The sequence below is a fragment of the Aulonocara stuartgranti genome, assembly GCF_965226115.1.
Source record: "Aulonocara stuartgranti genome assembly, chromosome: 1".
Taxonomy (NCBI): Eukaryota; Metazoa; Chordata; class Actinopteri; order Cichliformes; family Cichlidae; genus Aulonocara; species Aulonocara stuartgranti.
In genome coordinates, this window is record NC_138939.1 from 37,708,665 (window position 1) to 37,735,085 (window position 26,421).

General features: G+C 43.4%; 1 protein-coding gene across 4 annotated transcripts in view; it reads left to right on the forward strand.

Annotated features, from left to right (window-relative positions):
• Nucleotides 1-26,421, forward strand: part of LOC309701800 (nuclear receptor ROR-alpha A-like) — a 176,424-nt gene that overhangs the window by 63,231 nt on the left and 86,772 nt on the right. The window contains exon 1 of one of the 4 annotated variants that reach the window (XM_082526036.1): nt 14,032-14,080. The exons of the other annotated variants lie outside the window; for them this stretch is intronic. Within the exon in view, the coding sequence (XP_082382162.1) occupies nt 14,047-14,080 (34 nt within the window). The 5' untranslated portion in view covers nt 14,032-14,046. Of the gene's footprint in view, nt 1-14,031; nt 14,081-26,421 lie in introns of those variants that run through there. 4 annotated transcript variants of the gene reach the window in all.

Here is a 26,421-nt window from a genome sequence, read left to right on the forward strand (position 1 = left end):
TAACGTAGTTACTGTAATGCGTTACTTAATAACGCGTTAGTCCCAACACTGAACACCAGTAACAAGTTTTGTCATGTTTTCGATGTTCTATTGTGAATGAAATATTGGCTTATGAGATTAGAAAATTTATACAGCCTCTCCACTGGATTGGATTTTAAATACACACAAGTCAGACTACACTTTTAATGATATACAGAAATGCACAATAGTTCACACACATTAAAAAATATAAATAAAATCTGAAGTAAAACCCCCATAGATCAGAGCTTGTTGAAAGAGAACACACTGCTCTCTGTGTGTTTTCAAGTGTGTGTGTGTGTGTGTGTGTGTGTGTGTGTGTGTGTGTGTGTGTGTGTGTGTGTGATAGATGTAGTGTGGAGCCTCAGGTAATAATAGCCATGATGGATTCTCACCTGGCTCGGCAAGCTGCGGCTCACTCGAGGAAGATAAAGATGCCCTGCAGCCCCGAAGCTCCTCCCGGCTGCTTTGCTTCGAGTCGAGCACGAGCCCAGGGAGATATTAATGACATCCCTGCAAAGTCCCAATTTCCAGCAAGCCTCCCTGATTCCCATCACACCATTGGTCACTGGCTAACAATACTTTTAGTCTGGTAAGAGCATCAATCTGGGCTGTACCAACTGAGGCGGTTAAATCCACAGGGAAACCATGTAGAGGTGTGCGTGTGAGTAATTAAGGAGAAATAACATCAACATGTTGGATGTTGCATTAGTTTCTGCCGTGCAACAGTAGCAGTTTCACTGCATCATGACACGGCAACAAAGTCTCTGCTGAAACAATAAATCAGTTAATAGAGTAACAAAATTATTTTGGATACAAGTTTTGGACATTTGTCCAAAATCAAAGGAAGGCACCTTGATAGAAACCACTTAGGCTACGTTCACACTGCAGGCAAAAGCGCATCAAATCTGTTTTTTTTGACCCTATGCGATCCATATCCGATCATGGTATGACAGTGTGAACGGCACAAATCCGATATTTTCAAATCCGATCTGGGTCACTTTCGTATGTGGTACTGAATCAGATACATATCCGATGTTTTAGAAAGCGACTGCTGTTTGAACGGTCATGTCGCATTAAATCCTTCTTTTACGTCACTGACACAAGACAGACGCTAATTATCAGCGCAGGAGAAGCACCCAATAAGACATCGCAAATGCTTCCTGGCCATCCAGTGTAGATGTCAGTGAAACTGTTGGGAAGACAGCGTGAACATTTTATTTGTACTGTATAATCGGCAGATTCTGACAGAAATCTGCAGCTATCCTTTGAAGCACCGCTCCTCTCTAAAACAGCAATAAGGATAATTATTAGGTTATTTACATTATTATGTAAATAACAGAATAACTTAAAGCAAAAATTGGGAAACGTAAAGTCCGAAGTCTTTATATTAAGGGCCATCAGTCAAACAATACTGTTTGCTCTAAACAGAGCGCGTGGTGTGTGACATCTGCTTTTGCGCATGCGGGCCGTTTTGAGCGTTCACACTAGAGCACGTTTGCTGTCGCATTTTATCTGTAGTGTGAACAAGCTGACAAAAAAATCGGATTTGATATAAAAAAATCGGAATTGAGCATTAAGATCTGCAGTGTGAACGTAGCCTTAAACACTCCCTAAATGGACCAGAATATGACAACGTGCCATTTAAATATTTATGCTGCCTGTTTGTCCTGTGTCGATTGTCTCTCTCTTGTATCTTGCTGCACCCTACCTGGACACCTTCAGTCCTAACTGAACAATTGCCCAAAGTGTTATTTCTTTGAACTTACTTAACGTTTAAAAGATGGAGTATAAAAATTAAATATCCTCAAATAAGTTTTGTAGTGATGATCAAAACATTTACTATTAGCTGAAAATGAGCAATAGTGGAGAAAATATGTTACTTTAGATCTCTTTTACTTTGATGTGGTTCTGACTGATGACTGTTTTTAGATTTAACTGTTCAACCATGCAAGCCCATGATTCACACATTAGCAAAGGTTCTCAAATACAACAATCTTTTTTGGTCCTGTCAGAAGGTTAACGTAAGCTTCGGGCACTTTTGTTTTTAAAATTATCCATAGTCTTTTCTCTGGAGTCTATCGTAGCTACTATATGGCAAGAGGGGGGTACACTCTACACAAATTGCCCATCTGACATATGTCTAACACAGAGAGAGACAACCATTCACATTTATGGGCAATTTAGACCCCCAATTAACCCCTACAAATTGCATGTGCTTTGACTGTGGGAGGGAGAGAAACCGCACAGACACAAGAGAACAAAGAGAACAAGCAGCACTGAGATCAACTCCATCACCTGACTTTGTATGCAAACTCTGCATACAAAGTCAGGTGATGGAGTTGAACTCAGTGCTGCTGTGCTGCCCTTGGTTTTTATTTTTATTTTTGAAAATGACATTAAAACCAAATATTCTTAAATGGCTCAGAGAAAAGGATTCATTTGATGGATTACTGATCAGTTCATCACTGAATCCAAAATGCTGCAGGAGGAGTCTTGACGGGAACAGATTTCTCCTGTATTGGCTTCCCTTCATTGGCTCCCTGTTAAATCCAGAATCTAATTTTAAATCCTGCTCCTCACGTAGATCATCTTAAATAATCAGGCCCCATCTTATCTCAGTGACCTCATAGTACTGTATCACCCCAATAGTGCACTTAGACTGGTTTACTTGTGGTTCCTAGAGTATTTAAAAGTAGAATGGGAGGCAGAGTCTTGAGTTTTCAGGCCCCTCTTCTGTGGAACCAGCTTCCAGTTTGGATTCAGGAGACAGACACTATCTCTACTTTTAAGACTTTTAAAACCTTCCTTTTTGCTAAAGCATATAGTTAGGGCTGGACCAGGTGACCCTGAATCCTCCCTTAGTTATACTGCAATAGACGTAGGCTGCCGGGGGTTCCCATGATGCACTGGGTGTTTCTTCTTTAATCACCTGTTTTCTTTTTCTTTTCTCTCTCTGTCTTAAGACCATTTAGCATTAATCATCACTTTTGCCCCGTCTCCTTCCACTCAGCACCACCTGGTCAACACAGATGGATGAGCCTTGTTGGGCCAGAGATTTCTTCCTGTTAAATGGGAGTTTTTCCTTCCCACTGTTGCCAAGTGTTTCCTCATAGGAGTCATCTCATTGCTCTCTATTATTGTAGGGTTTTTACTTTACAATATAAAGCAACTTGAGGCAGCTGTTGTGATCTGGCACTATATAAATGAAACTGAATGGAATTGAAGTAAAACTTTAATGCTTTGATGGTACTCCTGTACTCTAACAGTGGTCCAAGAAAGGACAAACCACATTCGCACTAAGGAAATCGCTGTAGCAAGTGTAGCCCAAAGTGGATCCATTTCATAACATATCATAGGGTACCTCTGGTTTTGTCAGTTGTAGATCTTGGTTTTTTTTTTTTGGGTTTTTTTTTTTTTTTGCCTGTCCCGTTTGGCTCTTTTGCCATCAGAATTGTTGTCTAAAGGCAAAGAAAGATGCCCAACGGATTTACTTTACCAAATTGACCATCCCAGCCTTGCCGTGATGGTCCATTTGATTCACCTTTTATTGTTTGTTTTATTTTCACTTACTGAATACGGGACAGACTTGACTGGGGGAAAGAAGGGGAGAAAGAAAGAGGGAAAGAGAAACAGCTGAGAAGAGGGACGGGGGAGAAGGGCAAAAGACAAAAACCAACAGAACGGGCAGAGAAAAAAAAATGCATATATCAATCACCTGGATCACCTGCTGAGAAAGAAAAAAGAAAACAAGCAGAAGAGAACAAGAGTAATAGAATAAACAACATCACATTGATATATGGGAATATGACAGTAAATACTAAATATTAAACATTATTGTGCAGCACATAAGATCAACAGAACGCAGTGTGCTTTGAGGTAGGAGCCAAAAAGGGTGTAGTTTGTGGGTGTGATCACCCGTGTGTACACCTGTGAGCATGGACGCGCTTGTTTTTTTAAAAAGGTTCCTTCATGTAATGATCTGCTAGAGGGTGTGGGGGGGCACAGCCCCGTCCTCCAGGGCATGAAGCAGGTATGGAGGAGATCAAAACTCCAGACATCCAGAGGCCCCCAGAACACAAGAGACTAAGGAAGACCAACAGAGGGGCAGCCGCGCCACTGTCCCAGAAAGAGCTGAGGAGAGTCCCAGATGAGGGCTCACTCAGCAGCCGCGGAGCAGAAGCCAGGGGGAGTTGCAGTGACGCGCCCGTGAGCTCCGCCGGCAGCCAGCCGTGCCTGAGTGACCGAGCCCCAGGCCGAGAGGCCGGGGATACCCCACCTCCGAAGTGGCCCGAGTGAGCCCCAGGCTCCAGGCCCCGATAAGCGGCCGCCAAGGAGTGAGCCAGTGTGTACCTGGACGCCCACCCCCAGACACAAAGAACCACCAACGCACCGATGTCTGAGGGAGTCCGCCACTGGCAGGGGAAGTGGTGGTAGGAGGAGATAGGCCTCCAAACCTTGGAGGGCCTGAGATGTCCCCAGAGAGGTGACGTCTGATACCCAACCTGACATATAGACACAGACATACACACACAGACACAAACATCCATTCCCACCCTCATGCTCTCATATGCACTTACTCCACACTCAACCAACGTGGAGACAGACATAAAGAGACGCTGTACACACGATCACACTCCCCAAGCGTACTCTACAAACCGGGTCTAGGTACCCTTGCCCCTGGAGGGGGGAGCTGCACCCAGACCCAGGTGGTGCTACCCTTTTCCCTGCGGTGGGGAGAGGCAGACCGCCCCGACTCCGCAGCAGCAGGGAGGCCCCACACTCCAGACCGCAGTCGGACGGCCAACTCCTCCTCCTAGCCCCCCCGCTCCAGCAGGCAGCAGAGAATGGGGGTGAGAGAAGACTCCAAACCTCCCTCCACCCGCTCATTGTAGTGTTGATGCATATGTGTTCTAAGGTGCATTTAAAACCCAGGAGGTCATGGAGCTACCTGCCAGAGAGCAGCAGGTAAGCGCATGGTCCCTCCTGCTAGCCCTCAATGTCTACGTGTATTTAAAATTGAGAGGTGGGCAACGACGCCAGGGGTGGGGTGTACACCCTGATGGTACTTTGGATTCCGTGTATCGTGCCCACCCCCAAGATCCTATATGTATGTGTAATGAGAGTGTGAGTAATGTGAATGTCTAAGTTGTGGGATAAAATTGAGGCAGAGGCAGCCAGAAGGGGACAGAGCGGGGGGGGGGGGGGGGGGGGGGGTAGCCTCCTCTGCACCCTGGTGACATACCCCTACTCCAAGGTCCTGCATGTGTGGGTGGTTGTGGTGGAGCGGGAAGGGGGAGGCAGCTGGAGATGGGGAGGGAAGGAAGGGAGGGGCAAGTGACCCCTCCCTGGGGCCAGCTCCTCCGCTGACCCCAGTAGGCACCCCCATACTCTGCGACCCGCCAGGGAAAGGGGGCCCAGGCCCATCCAGACCGGGGCCCAGTGCAGCAGCGCCTCCCGGCCCCACAGAGCCCGGGACAGTCCACCCAACCCCACCACAGAGAAAACTGCACCCACCCCACCACCTCCTCTTCAGTTGTAGATCTTGGGTGGTTGGAGCCATTTGAGTAATATGTAATAGCACTGTAGGCGTGACATATGTATAAACTACTTACAAAAGAGTGCGTGTCACAGTAAAGACAGAGGTTAGAAACTAAAAGTGCAACAATAATGAACAGTCCAATAAGTTATGTTGCTTTGCAGAGATCTTGTTCTGGGGCAGCAGCAAGGACTTTAGATCCATTTTTCTTGGCATAGCCAGCAGCGCCACAGCCTGCGGCCTTTGCAGGGCAACAAAGATATTTCAGGTGTTGTATGACTCTCCTCGGGGACCAGCAAGCCTGCCTCTTTCTGTCTCTGCTGTCCTGCTTTTAGCTCCCGTGATTTATTCAGTCTCTCCACAGCTGCTTTCACTGCTGCCGTTCAGATGAGAGTCGACTGAACCATCGGGATGAATGAACAGCTGTTACACCTGCTTGCTGTTTTACTCACACACACACAAGTTTCTTTCAGGCTAAAGGAAAAAGGCACTGTGAGCTTTTATAATTGTATGCTTTAAAAAACTGAAAACCATTTAAGATTCAAAATAGCTAGAATGTAAAGAAATGAAAACTTAAAAGAGTGTAAAGCATCAAATGGAGTGCCCTTTGTTGTGAGTGCAGACCCCTCTGAAACCCTAACCTGCCTATAAATGCATCTACACATCAGATCGACGCACTCCACAACTATCGTGGTTGGCCTGTTCAGCACCGTCGATTTCTCCCGTGCACGTCTGGGCAGCTAACCGCCACACGGATTTATCAGCAAGAACATAACAATCATTGTCTCAAAGTAAGAGAAAATAATGATCTCATCAATATAAGGACTCATAAATATCAGCAAATTCCTGGAGGGACAATGCTGAAACCTGACATGATGAAAGTTGTGAGACTAAAATGTTTGCACCTGAAATAACCCGTGACCATGTAGATTACATAGATTTTGTTGTGGGTTCTACAAAAATCAGGTGTCAGTGTGGAGAGGGTCATTTTAGGTATATAAAGGAAGTTGTCAGCAAATGTAACCACTTAACCCTCTCAAGGCAGGCGTTGCAGATTTGCAACAGTTAAAAACTAACAACCTGATTACCCCACATACATATTTTATTAGTTTTTTTTACTCAGAAGTACCACTGCAGGACTTGGCTGTGCATTAGCAACAAAAAGTTTAATTTGAGCCTGAGAGGGTTAAATCAATTAAAGTGTCAGTGTGTGTTATAAAATAAGGGTCTTTACTGAAAAGTGAAAAAGTCGGTTTAAGTGTTGAAAGAGGACAAAGTGTATCTTTAAGTATATGAGGTTATGAGGTTTTTACAAACTTAGAGGTTTAAAGTAAAGTAAAAGTCAACTTACTGCATTCATCCAAACATCCACAGTGCCCTCACTTTCTACATGGAAACTAAGCTTACTGGCAATTTTATTTGTGTAGCACTTTTCATTATACCTAAACTCAGTGTGCTTAACACAGAAGATAAAAGCCAGTGGAGGTTTTACAATGCCTAAAAAGAAGTGAAAACATACAAATAAAATACAGAAATGACACAGGTGTAGCTGATCCCAGGTCAGCAGGCAGCTTGTTCCAAAGTGTTTGGCACACTGAGGAGCAACACGTGAAGAAGCATGCTGACTTGGCTAAGAGCTAAGCTATTAGCTATAATCCATCCATCCATCCATCTTCATCCGCTTTATCCGAGGCCGGGTCGCGGGGGCAGCAGCCTAAGCAAAGAGGCCCAGACCTCCCTCTCCCCAGCCACCTCCTCCAGCTTATTCGGGGGAACACCAAGGCGTTCCCAGGCCAGCCGAGAGATATAATCTCTCCAGCATGTCCTGGGTCTGCCCTGGGGCATCCTCCAGGTGGGACATGCCTGGAACACCTCACCCAGGGGGCATCACCCGATGAAGCCAACAGAACCACATCATCCGCAAAAATCAGAGATGAGATTCTGAGGCCACCAAAGCGAAAGCTCTCCGCCACTTGGCTGCGCCTAGAAATCCTGCCTATAAAAATTATGAACAGAACCGGTGACAAAGGGCAGCCCTGGCGGAGCCCATCACCCACCGGGAACGAGTCCGACTTATTGCTGGCAATGCAAACCAAGCTCTTGCAACGGTTGTATAAGGATCGAATGGCCCGTAGCAATGGGCCAGACACCCCATACTCCCGCAACACCTCCCACAGGACACTAGAGATGGACCGATCCGATATTACGTATCGGTATCGGTCCGATACTGACCTAAATTACTGGATCGGATATCGGAGAAAAATAAAAAATGTAATCCGATCCATTAAATATCACGAAAGCACCTCACAAAACTTGCAACACGCCGTAACTCACCTCAGAACGTTAGCACGTCGGAGCAGTATGCATCACGTGATAGAGCAGCTGTGGCATGCGGGACCTGTTGGTGGTCTGGATAGCATGTGGAGCTTCGCTAGCAACCCGGCATTTCATCTCCGACAAAGTTATCCCCGAGAGAAGTAAAGCAAGTGTGTAAGTCCATCTCTGAATGTTTGTAAAGCATTCCTGCGTTAAGCTTACCAAACGATATATGGAGCGACTGCCTCTTCTGGCTGCTACTTCAATCATGAAACTGCTTAATGATCAGCTGATCGGCTTTTCTGTCGCGAGTCCGTGTCTCTAGTTTGTTTTTGGCCCACTTTGCACCAGAAAGAGGAAACCAGCGGCTGAACAACAGCAGCACGTTTAAGCTTGATCAGCTGTTGTTAGAATTTATTTATTATTACTTTCTACACCAGGATCTTTTTCTACGTAGCTGACGGCTGGTAACTGCAGGGGCGGATCTAGCAAAGTTTAGCCAGGGGGGCCAATAGGGCATTAACAGGGAAAAGGGGGCACAAAGACATACTTTTCTTTCTTATTCTCATTTAAAATGTCTAGCTTTTAATAAATAATTATCCGAATCTTACACCCAAAGTTTTAATTTGATGTAAAATGAATAGAAGTCAATTACTGTATATAGTGACTATTAAGTCTAATATATATACCCTAGTAAGCTATAGTACTTTTTCCTTTGGGAAGGTACCATCTGTGCAGTCTGCAATTTTGTTGAAGAAAGATGTTGAATCTATTTAATATTTCTTGAAAAATTATTGATTTCTGTGCATTTATTTTTTCACACTGCATCAAATTAAGGTTGATTACGTCGATTAAGCATCATGAGGTGGAGCGTGAGGGGTGGTTCCCTATTTTTTATTTATTTATTTTTGTTGTTGCTGGGAGTTGGAACCCTATTAGTTAGGTTGCTTAATATTTACGCTAAGTACTCTTTAAAATACCAGAATAGGGATGATGGTGTAGGTTTAAGTTTATTAGATTGATCAGTATTGCTGAACTATGAAATTTATTTTTTTTTGCATACAGGTATAACAGAATAGCTTTAGTGTAGTTGTTGTTTTAAACTTGAGTATGAACTTATACAAAATGCAGCAAGATATTTAAAAAAAACAGTTTTGTTGATTAAAAAACACTATATCGGATTCATATCGGTATCGGCAGATATCCAAATTTATGATATCGGTATCGGACATAAAAAAGTGGTATCGTGCCATCTCTACAGGACACCCCGAGGTACACTGTTGAATGCCTTCTCCAAGTCCACAAAACACATGTAGACTGGTTGGGCAAACTCCCATGCACCCTCAAGGATAAAGAGCTGGTCCAGTGTTCCGCGACCAGGACGAAAACCGCATTGTTCCTCCGAGGTTCGACTAGTGGACGAACTCTCCTTTCCAGCACCCTGGCATAGACTTTACCAGGGAGGCTGAGGAGTGTGATCCCCCTGTAGTTGGAACACACCCTCCGGTCCCCCTTCTTAAAGATGGGGACCACCACCCCGGTCTGCCAGTCCACGGGTACTGCCCCTGATCTCCACGCAACATTGCAGAGGCGTGTCAACCAGGACAGCCCTACAACGTCCAGAGCCTTCAGGAACTCGAGGAGTTGTTTAACTGCCTCAGTGACCTCGCCCCCGGAAATTGGCGGGTCATTCCCCTCATCCCCAGACTCGGCTTCCTCCTCGGAAGACGTGTCAGTGGGATTAAGGAGGTCCTTAAAGTATTCCTTCCACCATCTGGCAATTTTCTCAGTAGACGTCAGCAGCGCTTCGCCAGCGCTATACATAGTGCAGGTAGAGCACCGCTTTCCCCTCCTGAGTCGCCTGAAGGTTCGCCAGAATCTCTTCGAGGCAGTCCGAAAGTCTTTTTCCATGGCCTCGCCGAACTCCTCCCACACCCGAGTTTTTGCTTCAGCCACTGCCCGAGCCGCATTCCGCTTGGCCTGTCGATACCTGTCGGCTGCCTCTGGAGTCCCACAGGCTAACCACGCCCAATAGGACTCCTTCTTCAGCCTGGTGGCTCCCTTCACCTCGGGTGTCCACCATTTTGTTTGGGGATTACCACCACGGCAGGCACCAACCACCTTGCGGCCGCAGCTCAGTGCAGCAGCTTCGGCATGTTTAGCGTCTCGCTAAACATGGTCCATTCGGACTCAATGTCCCCAGTCTCCCTCGGAATGCTGTTGAAGCTCTGCCGGAGGTGTGCGTTGAAGATCTCGCGGACTGGGGCCTCTGCTAGACGTTCCCAACACACCCTCACTATGCGTTTAGGTGCACCAGGCCTGTCCAGCGTCCTCGCCTGCCCCTCTCTTTACCCGAGTGTCCAGAACATATGGTCGCAGGTCTGGTGATACGATTACAAAATCGATCATCGACCTACGGCCTAGAGCGTCCTGGTGCCACGTGCACTTATGGACACTCTTATGTTCAAACAAGGTGTTCGTTATGGCAAAACTGTGATTAGCACAGAAGTCCAATAACAAAGTACCGCTCGGGTTCAGATCAGGGAGGCCGTACCTCCCAATCACGCCCCTCCAGGTCTCGCTGTCGTTACCCACGTGAGCATTGAAGTCTCCCAGCAGGACAACAGAGTCTCCAGGTGGAGCACCTTCCAGCACCCCCCCCGGGACTCTAAGAAGGCTGGATACTCCGAACTGCCACTCGGCGCATAAGCGCATTAGAATACCCACCCCAGCCCGCCGCCTCTCACCAGGGGCAACTCCAGACTGAGACAGAGTCCAGCCCCTCTCCAGGAGACTGGTTCCAGAGCCCAAGCAATGCGTAGAGGTGAGCCCGACCATATCTAGCCGGTGACTCCCAAGCTAGGCGAGTGGCTCCAGCAGATCCCAGGAACAACATCGGAGATCTCTGTCCAGAAGAGCGCAGTCCTAGGAACAGCTAAGATATACTGCAGTAAATGACATCCATATGGAAGAATACTGATCGCTCCAATGCAGTATTACAGTATTGGATTAACCACTTCACACCACAGATACCTCGTGTAATCACATATTATGACTGCATCAAATTATACCTTGCACTAAGGAAATACTGAGGATTTTAGCCCAGAATCACCACATTCTTAAAAGCATCTGGTGTTTGAAGAAACCTTTTTTTCCACATGAACTGACTTTAATATTCAAAGATTTTTAACTGTAAATTTCCAACTTTAGTGCAGGACACTCTCATCTCTCTCTAACCCCCTCTGCTTGCTTTATAACGATGTTTTTTACTCCAACAATATTTTCATTCACCTCTCATTCAAATAAAAACGAACATGTCCTTCATCTTTATTAATTCCATCTGGTTTTTCCCATTCTTTACTCTCCCATCACATCCTTTCTACTTTCCTCTGTCTCCAGATTTCTCTCAGCTCCCATTTCAGCATCTATTTCAGTCGCCCTGCAGCAAGGATTTGGATAAAAGGATTAACTTATCGTCTACCAGTTTAGGGCTCTTAAACTCAGCCTGACGGCCCCCCTGAAAATTGAAAAGATGGAAGCCATTCAATACATGTTAAATTCATTTCCCCTGTTTATTACACTGAAGGATTTTGGTGTCTAAAGCTGGAAGAGTTTGGAGGCAAGAAAGATGAAGAAATCGAAGCAGCAAATGTTCATCTGTAGAAATATGAGCAGGCAGCTCAGTATTCTGTTTTTTCCCTAAAATTATGGGTTGTTTGATAATCGTGAAAGGGGCCCGACTCCATAAAATTTTAATCATAATTAGGTGGAGAGCAGATTTGAGCCAAAAATGAGAAAAAACTGAAGTGAACAGTCACCTTAGATTCATCAGTTGCACAAATCACATCTTTCTTTGTCCAGTAACATGAAGATGACCACTTAGAATAAAATAATACTGTGTGATTGTCATGACTGTGTGCAGGCAGGCAGGGAGGAAGGACCCAAAATGCAGGACTCGGAGGCAGACGTAAACTCAAAACACTCAGCTTTATTGCTGGGCAGTAATACAACATAAACTTAACGCGACAACGAGTAGGGGAAGACGCAGACACTAAATACAAGAGGTGAACGGAGCGAAGAGGAAATAGCTGGGAGACACGGCTGGCGCTGATTACACTGACGAGACAGGGAGAGAACACGGAAGGTGGGACCAGGGCAGGTACAGAACAGAAACCTAACAAATGGCAAATCATAATGGAATACATAATCAGAATAAACAAAAGCATAAAGAAACACAAAACACTGAGTCGGCAGACTCAGGACCATGACAGCGATTGATATGTTTTTCTTTCTCTTCTTTATTTTCAGTTATCTTTTCAATTAATTGGGGAAAAAAATCCTGTCAGAATTCCCCCCGAAACCAAACAAAGAAAAATTGAGTTCTGTTATCACTATCATTTGACACCATTACCACATGACTCGGGAAGTACAACTGAAACTTTATCCTCTGGACAAGGAGACTTGCTGGTGGGATGACGAACTACCAGAAAGCATTCAGAAGAGGTCAAAATAGAAGAAGTGAGAGGTTACAAGGAGGAAAAGGCTGATAGTGAATCTTCAGTTTTGGAGAGACATTGCAGAGAATTACGTGAAGTTGATCAGGATATCTACGAGGACAGAGAGACAGAGGTGTTAAAGGTGGAGGTGGGATTACAGCAGTGTAGAAGTATCTCAGCACGAGTGAGTGTCCCTGACTAATTTTTCACTCTTTTGGCTAATTAGCTAAAAGAGTCACAGGAATGCTAAATGAAGAAGTTAATCCAGTAGCTAATCCAACAGTTAGTCTAGAGCTAATAGTAACAGCAAAAAGCAAAATGTATTTCTCTCTTTAAATTGTATTTTTTAAAAATATTTTGAAAACCTGATTTTTAATTATGATTCAGAATTGATTGATTTTTTTCTTTAAATCTCTTTTCTTTTTGAAGCATTTATTAATGACTTCATTGTTCATTTAGAAATGTTTATTTATAATCCCCCTTTTTTAATATTTGTCATGAAATAATCAGATAATGAGCATGGCAATGATCTTAATTACATTTGTACCCCAGCAGAAAAACACATAGTGGAACACTATCAGTCATGGATTAGCCTCCCCAGAGTCCGAACCTCAGAATGATTTGAGTAATGTGGAATCATCTTGACAGAAAACAGAAGAAAAGCCAAAGAAGGCTAGATGGTGGTTTTTAGTAGCAAATGTAACCCTGATATAATCTCATTTTCCTAGTTTGTGAGTGTGATAGATGTCATTCTTACACGTCTCTATATCCTGCACCGCTGTCTATGTATTTATCTTTTATGCCCCAAAATCTTTATCTAATATTTTTCCTTTTGCACCCTTTAGAAAAAGCATGATATAATGAGCATAAATTAATAATTTGTCAGCTGGGCTGTCACGCGTCTCCAGATGCTGGCTGGGTTGTTGTTTGACAGCTGATATGATTATATAAAAGAGATGTAGCTGTTTTGATGTTGCTCAGGTGTGTCACTGCCCACTGAGCTTGCTGCTAAAACAGCTACAAATGTGTATTTATATATGTAAATGATTATTTACAGCACCAAACAAACAAGCTAAACCCACAAACACAGACACACACACACACACACACAGGGACGCAACCATGAAGCTGCAGCCCATTACCATCACCCACTCTATTCCCAGCAGATGTCAGTCTTACATAATGACTCTCTGATGTAACACTGAGCACACACACAGAGCATGTGTTCACTGGTGAGTTAACACAATGATTTCAAGAACGAGCACAGCCATAACACCTGAAAACATCAGGTAATTGCTACACCGTTTGGTTTGATGGAGTAGAAAATCTTTAGGTGTTTCAACATAATGGATACAATTCTTACTCCTGTTTTAATGAATTAGAAAAACTTTTGCATACTTTAGCATTCCATGTTCATCTTTTTTGCTTTGACTTTATTTTAGCTGCTTTCTGGAGATTCACCTGGATTATTGACAAGTTTTATGTCACAACTTCTATTTTTGGGCAAAACCTCATGTACTTGTTTCGTATTTGTGGGTTTAGGTCACAGGTTAACGGATGAGTAAGCTTCTAGGATGAGAGGTGAAACGTCTTCAAGCAACTTAAAGAAGTCCAGATGCTTTTCTTTGCAAGCTCCTTTGACTACGATGACCTGGATGACTGAGAACCTTCACAGACATGTCACAGGTTAACATGAATAACATGACAAAAGGTGAAGCTCCATGGTGTCCCTCGACACACGTGAACAAACAGGGCATGAACCTAACTTAAAAACAATCAAAGGACACATCAAATAAATGTTAGCCAAACATTAAAGCACTTAGTATGATTGTTTGTTCAAGAGTTGATTTTGATCACTTTGTTTTGGGGGTTTGCCCTTTACAAAGTGTGTTGGTTGTCATAAATCATAACTGTGGTCATGTTAATAGTAAAGATACCACTCGAAAGCTAGGAGCTCAGTCTGTGGGGATAAGTATATAATATGTTGCCAGACAGCTTACAGTAACTACTGTTTTTCAGTCTATTACAACGGTCATAAGGTGAGACATAACATAGACAGGTAACCATGAGAGATATACTGAACAGCAGTCAGCGTGTGATTCTTTCACCTCGTGCACTTTGTGCTCCTTTGCAATGCAAGATAAGATTTATATTGCAGATAAAAGTTGAGGGAGGTGTTGTTTCTGCAGTTGGTGTTGATTTAGTCAATGACATTATAAGAATGTCAAATTTACATGGCTCCATACACCACTATACTTTTAAATAAGTTGGTGTTAACCTTGTGAGATGAAAATTGGCCTTTTGATTTATGTCAGTCCCATCTGTCATAAGGTAAGGGCAAAGTACTGCACAGGACAGAGCCCATTGCAGAGAGTGGGTGAGAAGTGTTACAGCTGAAGTTTAGGATTTAGATTATTTCAGTGCAGATCATAAAAATGTAATATATATTATAATTACTAATAAAAAGAGCACATCAAACAAAATAATATCCAACAAATGTAAATAATTAAATTCTTCTAACATCAAAGAATGTTAAAGTAGATAAGGTGTGGTTTTACTTACACCAAAAAAGCTGGGACCAAAAAATAAAAAACACATTGAAATGTATTAATTATTGTCAGTGTAGAACAAAAAAAGTTGATTACCAGCAGCTGTGCACAGCGGTGCTCCTCAGGTCTGAAACCCGTCCGATTTAGATTCTCTGGACTCTTATCAGTGCTGCACAGTTTACACCTGCTGCTCTGCATAGACATTCTCATCCATCGGCTCTCGCTAGCTCTGGCTCGTGTGTTAGTAGTGTTCATATTAAAATGTGTATAGAAATGAATCTGAGTTGCTAAATTAATAAAGATTTTTTAGGAAAAGTCATGAAATACGAGATGATGGGGTTTACATCAATTTTAAAAAAAGGTCAAAGTTTGCAGGCTCACGTTTTGGCTGAGCGCAGGAACCTTATGTATGTCTTATACTTACAAGTACAGTTTGTACATTCACATCACAGTGAAAGGTATTACTATTATTACTACTATTATTATTAGTAAAGCACTTATATCACAGAGAAAACTGCTATCAGGAAAACTGTATATCTGGGATAATGATATCTACATATTTGTTACATGTATTAATGTTTGATGAAATTACATTACATATTATTTTTATAGCACCAAATCACAACAACAGTCACCTCAGTGCGTTTTATATTGCGATGTAAAGATGCTACAATAATGCAGAGAAAACATGAAAGAGCAAAGGAAGCTGTCAAGTAAAAATATTTAAATCTGCTTTGAAATCTCTTCAGATGAATTGATATTTGTTTAAAGACTGGTTAAAGGGTTTACTTTGTAGTTTGTAACTTTTTTAAACTTCCACAAATGTTTGGACCTGTCTGATTTGTCGCCACAGGTTTCAGAGACAAGCAGAACAACAATCAGTGTGTGAGTCTTTTCCCTCATGCACTTTGTGTTGTTTTGCAATGCAAGATAAAATTGCTGATAAGAGCTGAGTTGGTTTCTGTAGTTGGTGACAGCTCACTAACATCACCAACACAGCAAGTAGTTCTCTGCCATCTGTACACTCCGTTACATGTTCCATATGTATGGGGAATGACCCCCCCCAACCATCAAATCATCTGATTGGCTCTGCAGCCTTGTATTGTGGATTGGTGAATGTCTCGTTCACTTTTGGCATACAGCTTCATGTCATCCGTGTACAGGAGGTGGCTGATGCCTGCTCCGTTCCGTATCCGTATCCGTAGCCAGTCTTGTCAATGACCTCACTGAGGGGGTTCAGGCCTATGCAGAGAAGCAGTAAAGAAAGGGCACCTCCTTGGTGGTGACATAGTATATACTTGAAGTTGGCCTCTAGTGTTGTTGATCCCACTGAGTTCCTGATGAAACACTGACTGTGGCACATGTTTTTTCGCTTCTTTCATCTCTATGTCTTTTTATGCCATCTTTTTATTCCCTGGTGATTAATACATGAACAGGACTGCCTTTCATGTGTCTGACTGTTTAGGCTCAAATCAGTTTGATGTTTGAAGCCCGGCAGTGAGGTAAAGTAAAAACTGTCCTCAAATGTTAAATCAAAAGTAACAAGCCTGTTTCAAAACTGTAAGGAGTAGAAAGTGCAGATATGTGTTTTAAGATGTGGGGAGTAAAAGTAACATTTTTCATTTTAAAACTTTTCAAGTAAAGTTTATTTATGTACAGTAACTAAGTATTTATACTTACTTTCCACCTCTGAAAATGAGCATGGGAGATCCCTTAAAATGCACCTGACAGAAACATTAGATTGTGCTCATCACCAGACAGATACTCAACACACTGAAATGAGTCACAATCACAAAATCAAACCTTTGCTTTCGCATAGTTATCTTGTAAACACAAAATGTCTTTCTGAGAATCACAGTGGAATGATATATTTAAAAAAAAAAAAACGCTGATAAACAACATTGGGTTTATTGCAAATGTGGAGGGCATGAACATATAGAAGAACAAAGAGAGATGGAATCTCACACAGGCATGTATGCAGCTGGAGTATCGTCAGTCCCTGAGCATCTCATCTATCTGCACAACGGAACAGCTAGTGCAGATAACACACACTGCACTGTCACAGAGCTGTTTACCCCCGAGGCCTCCCAACACGCAAACACACACACATGCACATAGATCTTGTCAAAAACCTAGTAGCTTTAGCATGTCACTTGTCTAAAAGGCAGATCTATTTACATATTAAGCTCAGTGTTTTCTGGAGTTCTTGAAACAGCCCTTCTTTTAACAATGCAACTAAATGAAAAATGCATGTTCCAAGTTACATTCAATGCCCTTGCATTATTGTTCAGTCATGCCTTTCTGCATTTTCAATCAAATTTGTTGACTAGCTAACCCCACCCATCACATAAAACCACACTTTTCCACACATTTGCAAAGAATGCGGCTGAGGTCTAATTTATTCATTTAACCCTCGCTCCCTCCTCTTGATCTCACAAGTGAAGAATGTGTGGGTGGAAGTAAACAATCCTGCAACAACACTATTTACGACAACTGCAAAAGCTAGTGGGAGGCGAATAATACAGCAAAAATGACATTTTCACTGTTTTTCTATCTGCTCAGAGTGCACTGTCTGAGCAAGGCTGGATAATAATTGGTATTCTAATTTGAGCAAGCACTTCCAAATGAAATTGAAATCCTTCAATAGTTTTATGGCCAGGTGGCTAGAGAGAGAGAGAGGGAACGTGGACCCAAACGCGAAGGCAGGAATTACTTGTCACTAGTTTATTGTGTATTTACAGTAATGGTGATGTGGTGTGAATCTGGGAGCTCTGGTCCAGCCATGCAAGTGATTAGGGTCTCTGGGAACAGACACTCCAACACAGGAAAGAACAGTTAATGATCAGAGGTAAGAGGATCAGAAAACTAAGTGGGTGTGGTGAGTGGCTTACTTGAATCTGCAGGGAAGTGGACGTGAGTGGAGGAAATCTAAGTGAGTGTCCAGGATAAAGCTACTTCCAACCTGATTTCCAGATGAAACTGAAACCGGTGGGCTAGAGTGAACTGGCTTGATCTGTGAGATGGGGAATGTAGGATGAATGCGAAGAGCTGTAGGTAATTTGAGTTTAACGGCTAGTGGGCTCATGACTGTCTCAATCTCAAAAGTGCCTATGTAACAGGGTGCGAGCTTGCGTGACAGTGCTTTAAGGGGCACATCGTCGATGGCAAGCCAAACCCTTCAACCTGGTTCATACCTAGGGGCAGGCGTCCGGCACTGGTCATCATAATGATGCTGCCAGCAAAGCCTCCCGGGCATGCACCCAGATTTGTTGTGTGCATTCCATATGGTGTTGCACCTAAGGAACACCTAGGTCCAACTCATTTTCCAGGAATAGTGGTGGTTGGCATCCAAGAGCCAGAGGAGGTGAGTGAATTCTGGGTGTATTCCACCCAAGAGAGGTGTGAGGACCAGGTGTCTGGGTTATGGGAGGTGACACTTCGGAGGATGGTCTAAAGCTCTTGATTTAACCTTTCTGTTCGACCATTGTTTTGGGCGTGGAAACCAGAACCTAAACTAACCTTGGCACCAATCGAGGTGCAGAAGGTCTTCCAGGTCTGAGAAGTGAAGGGGCCACAGTCAGAGATTATTTTTAGTCAAATTCCATGGAGCCTGAAAATATTATGGACAAGGTTAGCTGTTTTTACTGGCCAGTTCCACAATGCTTGAAAACCAGCAAGCATTGCAACAGGAATACCCTGCACCCACCCAATTCCCCGTAGAAAGCATCAGGTGCGAGAGAAACTGGGTCACGGAAAATGGGCTCATCAGGAACGGCTGCGGGAAAACTGAGCAGCTGGCTAGGGTTTCCCCTTGCTTATCACTAATGAGTTTACATTGATTAACTGTAACGTTCACTCTTGTTGGCCTATTACAGTGCCCTGTTTGGTGAGTGCGTTCGGGATTGTGTCTGCTGGGTCCATAGTGGCCAGTCCGTACTGTTAGTGCTGGGTGGCCAGAGAGAGAGAGAGAACGTGGACTCAAATGCAAAATACAGTGCGGAGGCAGGAATTGCTTTTCATTGGTTTATTGTGTATTTACAATAATGGTGACTTGGCGTGACGGACTGGTGGAGAAGTGGTGGAGACGCTGATCTAAAATACACCTCCTGCTGATTGCCGGTAACGAAACGCAGAGTTTGCTACAAAGAGCGACTTTCCCGTCTGACTTCAAATAGATCATCACACACACATCCACACGGAATTTCAGTTTTATTTGACTTATACAAGAACTTAGAAACTGTTACTACATCCTTCTGAGCTGTTGCAGTGTAGTCCGATTGTTGTGCTAGCATTATAACTCTAAACTATAATCTGATTATAAATGTGGTTGTGAGAATAATTTGTACAGAAAAGACTGAAATGGCTTCTGGGTATAAAAGGTGAAGACAAAGTGCCTAAAGCTTGTAGCTTTTCTCTGGCAGGGGCCGACTCTTGCACAGCTTGCATAGAAATTTTTGGGAAAACAGCCCTCAGCTCTTTTGATCGTTTCAATTCAATTCAATTTTGTTTATGCAGCGCCAAATCACAACAACAGTTGCCTCAAGGCACTTTATATTGTAAGGTAGACCCTACAATAATACATACAGAAAAAAACCCAACAATCATATGACCCCCTATGAGCAAGCACTTTGGTGACAGTGGGAAGGAAAAACTCCCTTTTAACAGGAAGAAACTTCCAGCAGAACCAGGCTCAGAGATTGGTGATTGGTTGGGGTGAGAGAAGGAAGACAGGATAAAGACATGCTGTGGAAGAGAGACAGAGATTAATAACAGATGATTCAATGCAGAGAGTCATACTTGTTATTAATCTCTGGCTATGACCTCAGCAAACACTTTGCTGTTGAGTTTATGGGCTCAGTCAGTAGTTTCAAATATTACTGACTAGAACACAATGTCAGTTTTGATAATAATGCTTCCACTTTAAAGTTAAAGAGGAGTGTTACGTCCCCTGGCTATTGTGATTGTGATCAGTGAAGACCTCCACAGGTTGGGAAGTAGATCCCACATACACGTCAAAATGCTGAAGAGCCAGAAGCATGGCCAGAGTCTCCTTTTCAATTGTCGAGTACCGCCTTTGATGAGTATCGAACTTCTTGCCAAAGAAGCAGACAGGATGACTCACTCCTTGTCCATCATCCTGAAGAAGAACAGCTCCAGCCCCCACCTCACTGGCATCCACTTCAAGCTTGAAAGGTTTCGAAAAGTCTGGAGCAACAAGAACAGGTGAACTCGACAGAAGACCTTTTGCACATTCAAAAGCATGTTGACACTCAGGACTCCAAATGAATGGTACCTTCGGGCTGCACAGGTTTGTCAGTGGTGTTACGACTTCAGAAAAATTCCTACAGAAACACCTGTAGTAACCAACCATCCCCAGAAATCTACGCAGCTCACGGCATGTTGTTGGCACAGGAAAGTTAAGAATGGCATTAACCTTTGCACTGATAGGGCGAACCTTGCCCTGCCCAACTTCCTTTCCAAGGTAGGTCACTGTAGCCTTACCAAACTCGCATTTAGCCAAGTTGAGGGTCAAGGAAGCATCAGCTAAACGCTTGAACACAGTGGTTAAAGTGTCGACATGCTCTGACCAGTTGGAAGAATAGATGACCACATCATCAAGATAAACATTACAGTTCGCCACACCAGATAATACAGTTGACATTAACCTCTGAAAGGTAGCAGGAGCATTTCTCATTCCAAATGCCATGACTGTATATTGTAAAAAGTGATCAGGTGTTACGAAAGCTGAGATTTCTGATGCTCTTTCTGTCAGAGGTACTTGCCAATAACCTTTAAGAAGATCAAGCTTACTCACATAAGCAGCAGATCCGACGCTGTCAACACAGTCCTCAATACGGGGCAGTGGGAAGGAATCAGGTACTGTTACTGCATTTACCTTGCGGAAATCTGTGCAAAAGTGAGGTGTTCCATCTGATTTTGGCGTAACCAGGCACGGAGAACTCCATGGACTATAGCTTGGGATAGCCAATCCATGCTTCAGAAGGTAGTCTACTTCTGTGTTCATCATTTCCCTTTTCGCCATATTCACACGGTAAGCATGCTGCTTAATAGGCACTGCATTCCCAACATCAGTGTCGTGCTCTATTACAGTAGTACGGGAAGGCATGTCCCCAAAGAGTGTTAAATGAATGTTGACGAGCCTTTCAATGTCCAACTGTTGCTCACGGGTCAAGTAGGACAGATATATAGACAACTGGGACAGTACCTCAGAATTAAGCATTCTGGCATTCTGGTAGCTGGCATCACAAAGTTTGAGCCCGTCTTCATCTAAACTTGACCTCAATCCTGAGGAAGAGTTCAACAAGAGAGTTTCTGGAGATGAGACTTGCTCTGACGGAGATGCCACAGGCTTATCTGCGGTGCCACAGAAAGAGTCAGCTCTAGAATGAAAGGATTTGAGCATATTGAGATGGCACAAGCGTGTTTTACGCTTCCTATCTGGTGTTTTAATCACATAGTCAGTGTCATTTACTTTCTTATCCACTTGATATGGTCCACAGAAGCGGGCAGACAATGCAGAGCTAGCAGTTGGTAGAAGAACCAAAACCTTGTCACCTGGATTGAAAGATCGAGGAACGGCTTTCTTATCATACCAACTCTTCATCTTCCCCTGAGCAGAGGAGAGGGCTTCTGCAGCTGCCAACCTGGCCTTATGGAGGCGCTCTCTGAACTGTGAAACATAATCCAAAACATTAGTTTTCACAACATGATCTGTTGACAAGAACTGTTCTTTCAACAACTTCAAAGGTCCCCGAACAGAATGACCAAACACTAGTTCATTTGGGCTAAACCCAAGGGACTCTTGCTTAGCTTCACGCATGGCAAACACCATCAGGGGTACTCCCTCATCCCACTCTTTTCCAGTATCCAAGCAGTATTTCTGCAAAGTTGCCTTGAGTGTCTGATGCCAGCGCTCTAATGCTCCTTGAGACTCAGGATGGTATGCACTTGACACAACATGCTTAATCCCCAGAGTCTGCATGACCTGCTTGAAAAGTTTAGACAGAAAGTTAGTTCCTTGGTCTGTCTGGACTACTTTTGGTAAACCAAAAGTAGTGAAGAACTTTGTCAAAACTTTAATCACCAAAGGTGCAGTTATTCTCCTGAGTGGGACAGCTTCTGGAAAACGAGTCGAAGTACACATTGCAGTCAGTAAAAACTGATTACCATTCTTTGTCTTGGGCAATGGACCAACACAGTCCACAATGACCCGTTCAAAAGGTTCACCAAGTACTGGTATAGGATGAAGAGGAGCTATAGGAACTGTCTGGTTTGGCTTTCCTGCAATCTGACATGTTTTACAAGTGCGGCAAAACTCAACTACATCAGCCTTCAATCCTGGCCAAAAGAAATGGTTGAGTATCTTGTTGTACGTTTTTGTAACTCCCAAATGACCAGACAGGGGGTGCTCATGTGCAAGGGAGACTACGTAGTGACGATACTCAAGAGGCACAACAATCTGATAAGTAGTGCTCCAGTCACAGTCATCAGAACAGCTTCCCTCTACGTCCGCTGTTAAACTTGGGTGGGCAGTCCACTTGCGCATCAAGACCCCATCTTCCAAGAAATAAGAAGCCTTTTTATTTCCTGTTTCAGAAAGAGAAGTAAAGCATTTAGTCAATGAGGGATCAGACTTCTGAGCAGCAACAAGGCTTTCACGTGTGACTGGCAAGTCTAACTGTGGGAGATGGAGATCCTTCCACTTCTCAGTAGTATCCTTTGAACCACTTTTAAGATCAATCAGGGTTTGCAAATCATCTGTAGCCAGAGCCTGAGCCAACGAAGAGTCTGACAAATCAATTTCTGCAGCTTTACGTCTTGCTTGAGCCCTGGTGAGAACACAAGCAGGAAAAACAGATGGAAAACATGTTGCTAAGTCGTTGCTCTTCAAGTTTGATTCTAGATCATTTGTTACTTCGGGAACAGGTTGCACTTTTCCACCAGCAATATCATTTCCCAAAATAAACTGCACCCCTTTTATGGGCAATGAGGGGCGTACTGCCACAGAGAAGATGCCATTAACCAACTTTGATTTGGTGTACATAATGCAAAGGAGCTTCAACATAGCCCATTTCAACTCCTTGAATCAGAATACTACCATGACAAGAGGAATGGTCACTCAGGGGTAATACATCAGATAAAAATCACAGATCGTGACCCTCCCGTATCTCTGAGTATTCGAATGGGTTTTTCATCCTCAGGCTTCCCAGTCAATGACACAGTGCCATCTAAGAGGAAGGGTTTGAAGCAGGGATCAACTCCTTCACTTTGATCCCTTCTCTCAGCACAGATGGTTTTAATTAAGCCTACTCCTTTTGGTGACTGGTTCTTGCGCTTCAAAGCGGGACATTCAACAACAACATGACCAAGTTTATGACAATAGAAACATTCCCTTTCAGTCCTTGGAGCAAAAGTCTGTCGTGGGCTTGAAGGATCCTTTCGTGGGGGAGGTTCTCTGGTGGTAACTTCACGTTTCTGCACAAAAACAGTTTTATGAGTCAGCACAAATTCATCAGCTATCACAGCTGCTTCTTTCAAAGTGGAAACCTTCTGTTCATTAAGGTGTACAACAATGCATTCTGGCAGGCCATTTTTGAACTCTTCCAGCAGTATCAGTTCACGTAAGGAGTTGTAGTCAGGAACTTTACTTGCTGTTATCCATCTATCAAAAAGAGTAGCTTTTTCACGAGCAAACTCTACAAAAGTCTGATTTGCTGTTCTTTTGTGATTGCGAAAGCGTTGCCTATACGCTTCGGGAACAAGTTCATAAGCAGCAAGGATAGCAGACTTCACTACATCATATTTCAAACTTTCTTCCAAAGACAAAGCAGAACAGACTTCTTGTGCTTTGCCTACCAATTTGCACTGAAGAAGCAATGGCCAAACTTCTCTCGGCCAGTGCAATGACGCCGCAACACGTTCAAACACATTGAAATATGTATCAACTTCTGATTCACGAAATGGAGGTACCAACACAATGTTTTTACTCACATTGAAACCACCTGGGTTTACATGGGAGGAGGTTGTTTCATCAACAGATGAATTTGCAGAACTAGGTTGAGTAGTACTTCCTGAAGTCTGTGCCTGTAACTCCAACTGACGCAGTCTGACCTCCCTTTCAATCTGCAACTCCAGCTCCAACCTTTTCAGCTTTAACACCTTTTCTGTCTCTGGTTCCAACTCCAACCTGCGAAGTTCCAACTCTGCCTGACGAGCTTGGGCTTTATCCTGAGCCTCCAATTGTAATTTAGCCAAACGTACCTTGAGTAATACTTCTTGTCTTGAACGAGGAGAAGATGGAGTAGCAAAAGAAGGTGAGCCATTAGTGCTTAACTTTTCCACCGTTTGTTGCTCCCCAGCAGCAGGGTTTTGCCCTTCTTCCTTTAACACAGCAGGCTTCACTCCTTCATTAGGGGACCTGTCAAGAGGAACTGGCAAACGAGGTGATTTAGAAACAGGAAGCAGGCCTTCTTCTACAAGTTTGTTTGAAACAGCAGTTTTCAAGTCCTCTTTCACCATTTGCCTTGATACATTTAACTCAAAGTGTGCTGCTATAGCAAACAAATCATGTTTTCTACATACGTTTAGCTCCTCCCAAGAAGGATTACTCAAAAATGCACTCAAAGTGAAAACACCAGTTGCCATACTAACTACCTCTGCCAAATACATCAGCAGAAATAAACTCCAAACCTTCACCATCCACAAATGGATTAACCAGGACTTTTATCCCGGACGAGCCGCCAATTTATGTTACGTCCCCTGGCTAGTCTAGGGGGTTGAAGGGACGCACATAAATGTGGATAGAAAAGGAGGAGCCAAGATGGTAATTCTAAAAGGTTTATTTAATACTGGTGATGGGATGTGGGTTCAGACCGAGGTGGGTTCAGGGAGAGCCAAGGCCAACATAACAAACAAAACATCCCTGACGTAGAAATAAAAGAAACTTACCTAACTCCAAAGAAACAAAATATACAACCTATAACCATAACCTACCTAACAACACATAAACAGGAGAAAACAGGGTGTCAAAACAAAAGGCAGCTCTCCCCTACAAGCAGTCTGAACATGAAACAACAATGCTCACACAAAATACAAAGGCATGCAAGCCTGGACAAGTATGGCAACCAAAATGGCCAGAGGGCACAGAAGCACAGCTCCACAGGCCTTAAGTAGTGCTCTGCTGATTACCAATTAGCCGGACTCTGCGCAACATCCAATCAGGACAGAGGAGGTGGAGCCTGGACAAAACAAAGGGTTAATAGGGAGAAGAGACATCCTCCTGGGGGATGTAACAAGGAGTATCGCCTGTTAACGCCTCTACACTCAGAGAATTTTGTGAAAAATTCATCCATAGAAAACACACTGTGAAAAAAAAAGTTGAAGTTTATGGCGTCATTTTTGTGCCTCTGTTCTGTAAAAAAAATTTGCAAGTACAAATGTTGCATTTTGAGGAGAAAATTATTTTGAAAGAAGAAACGTTTAATTTGAGAACAAATTTCATTGCTGCGTGCAAGAAATATATTTCAGTGTTTGCTATTATCCACATACACACACTATAATAGCACCTCTTGCTCAGATCTTTGCTCTGTGTGCTCACAGACATCTGCAGACCTGCTCTCACTGTGTCGCTCGCTCACAACATCTCTGCTCCGTGCACGCTCAACTCTCTGTACACCGTTGTAAGTGTGCCACAAAACCAAACAATCACAGACTTGGATGCAAAAATTCTGATTGGCCGTTTTTGGTCTCCAATCAGATCGCTAGCTACTGCATTCAGGAAACACGGTCAAGAATGTAGCTAAATCCATTTTCGGTTAGTATGTTTAATTATTTTATTTTTAAATATATAATTTTTTAAGTCCATTGTTGGTTTTAATCTAGTTTAAACCAAACCACTCCACTGGATTTAGCTACATTCATCTGAACAAATATATGCTGAAAATGTATCCTGTTTTTTTGCAGGTTGTGTTAACAGCTGCATTAAGAAATTTTACGTGTCCGGTATGTTAAGGCCTTAAGGGTCTGCTTTAGACCAGGACTAACTTCTAAGCCAACGTGGCATAGCAACACTCGGGCCATATGCCAATATATCACTTCAGTTTCAAAAGGTGGAAGGATTTTTGTCTAATTTGATCTAACAATAGTGTACAGATTGCCTTTATACCAGGGGTGGGCAATGCCATGCCCCGAGGGCCTGCAGGTTTTACATCTCACCTTGGGTCAACACACCTGAATCACATGATTAGTTCATTACCAGGCCTCTGGAGAACTTCAGGACATGTTGAGGAGTTAATTTAGCCATTTAAATCAGCTGTGTTGGTTCAAGGACGCATCTAAAACCTGCAGGGGCACCGGCCCTCGGGGCCTGGAATTGTCCACCCCTGCTATATACCCACTGAGTTCCAAACACAATAACCAACTAAATATGTCAAGTCTAATTACCATGAATTCTCCTTGTGCAGATCCAGTAGCATTTGAACTG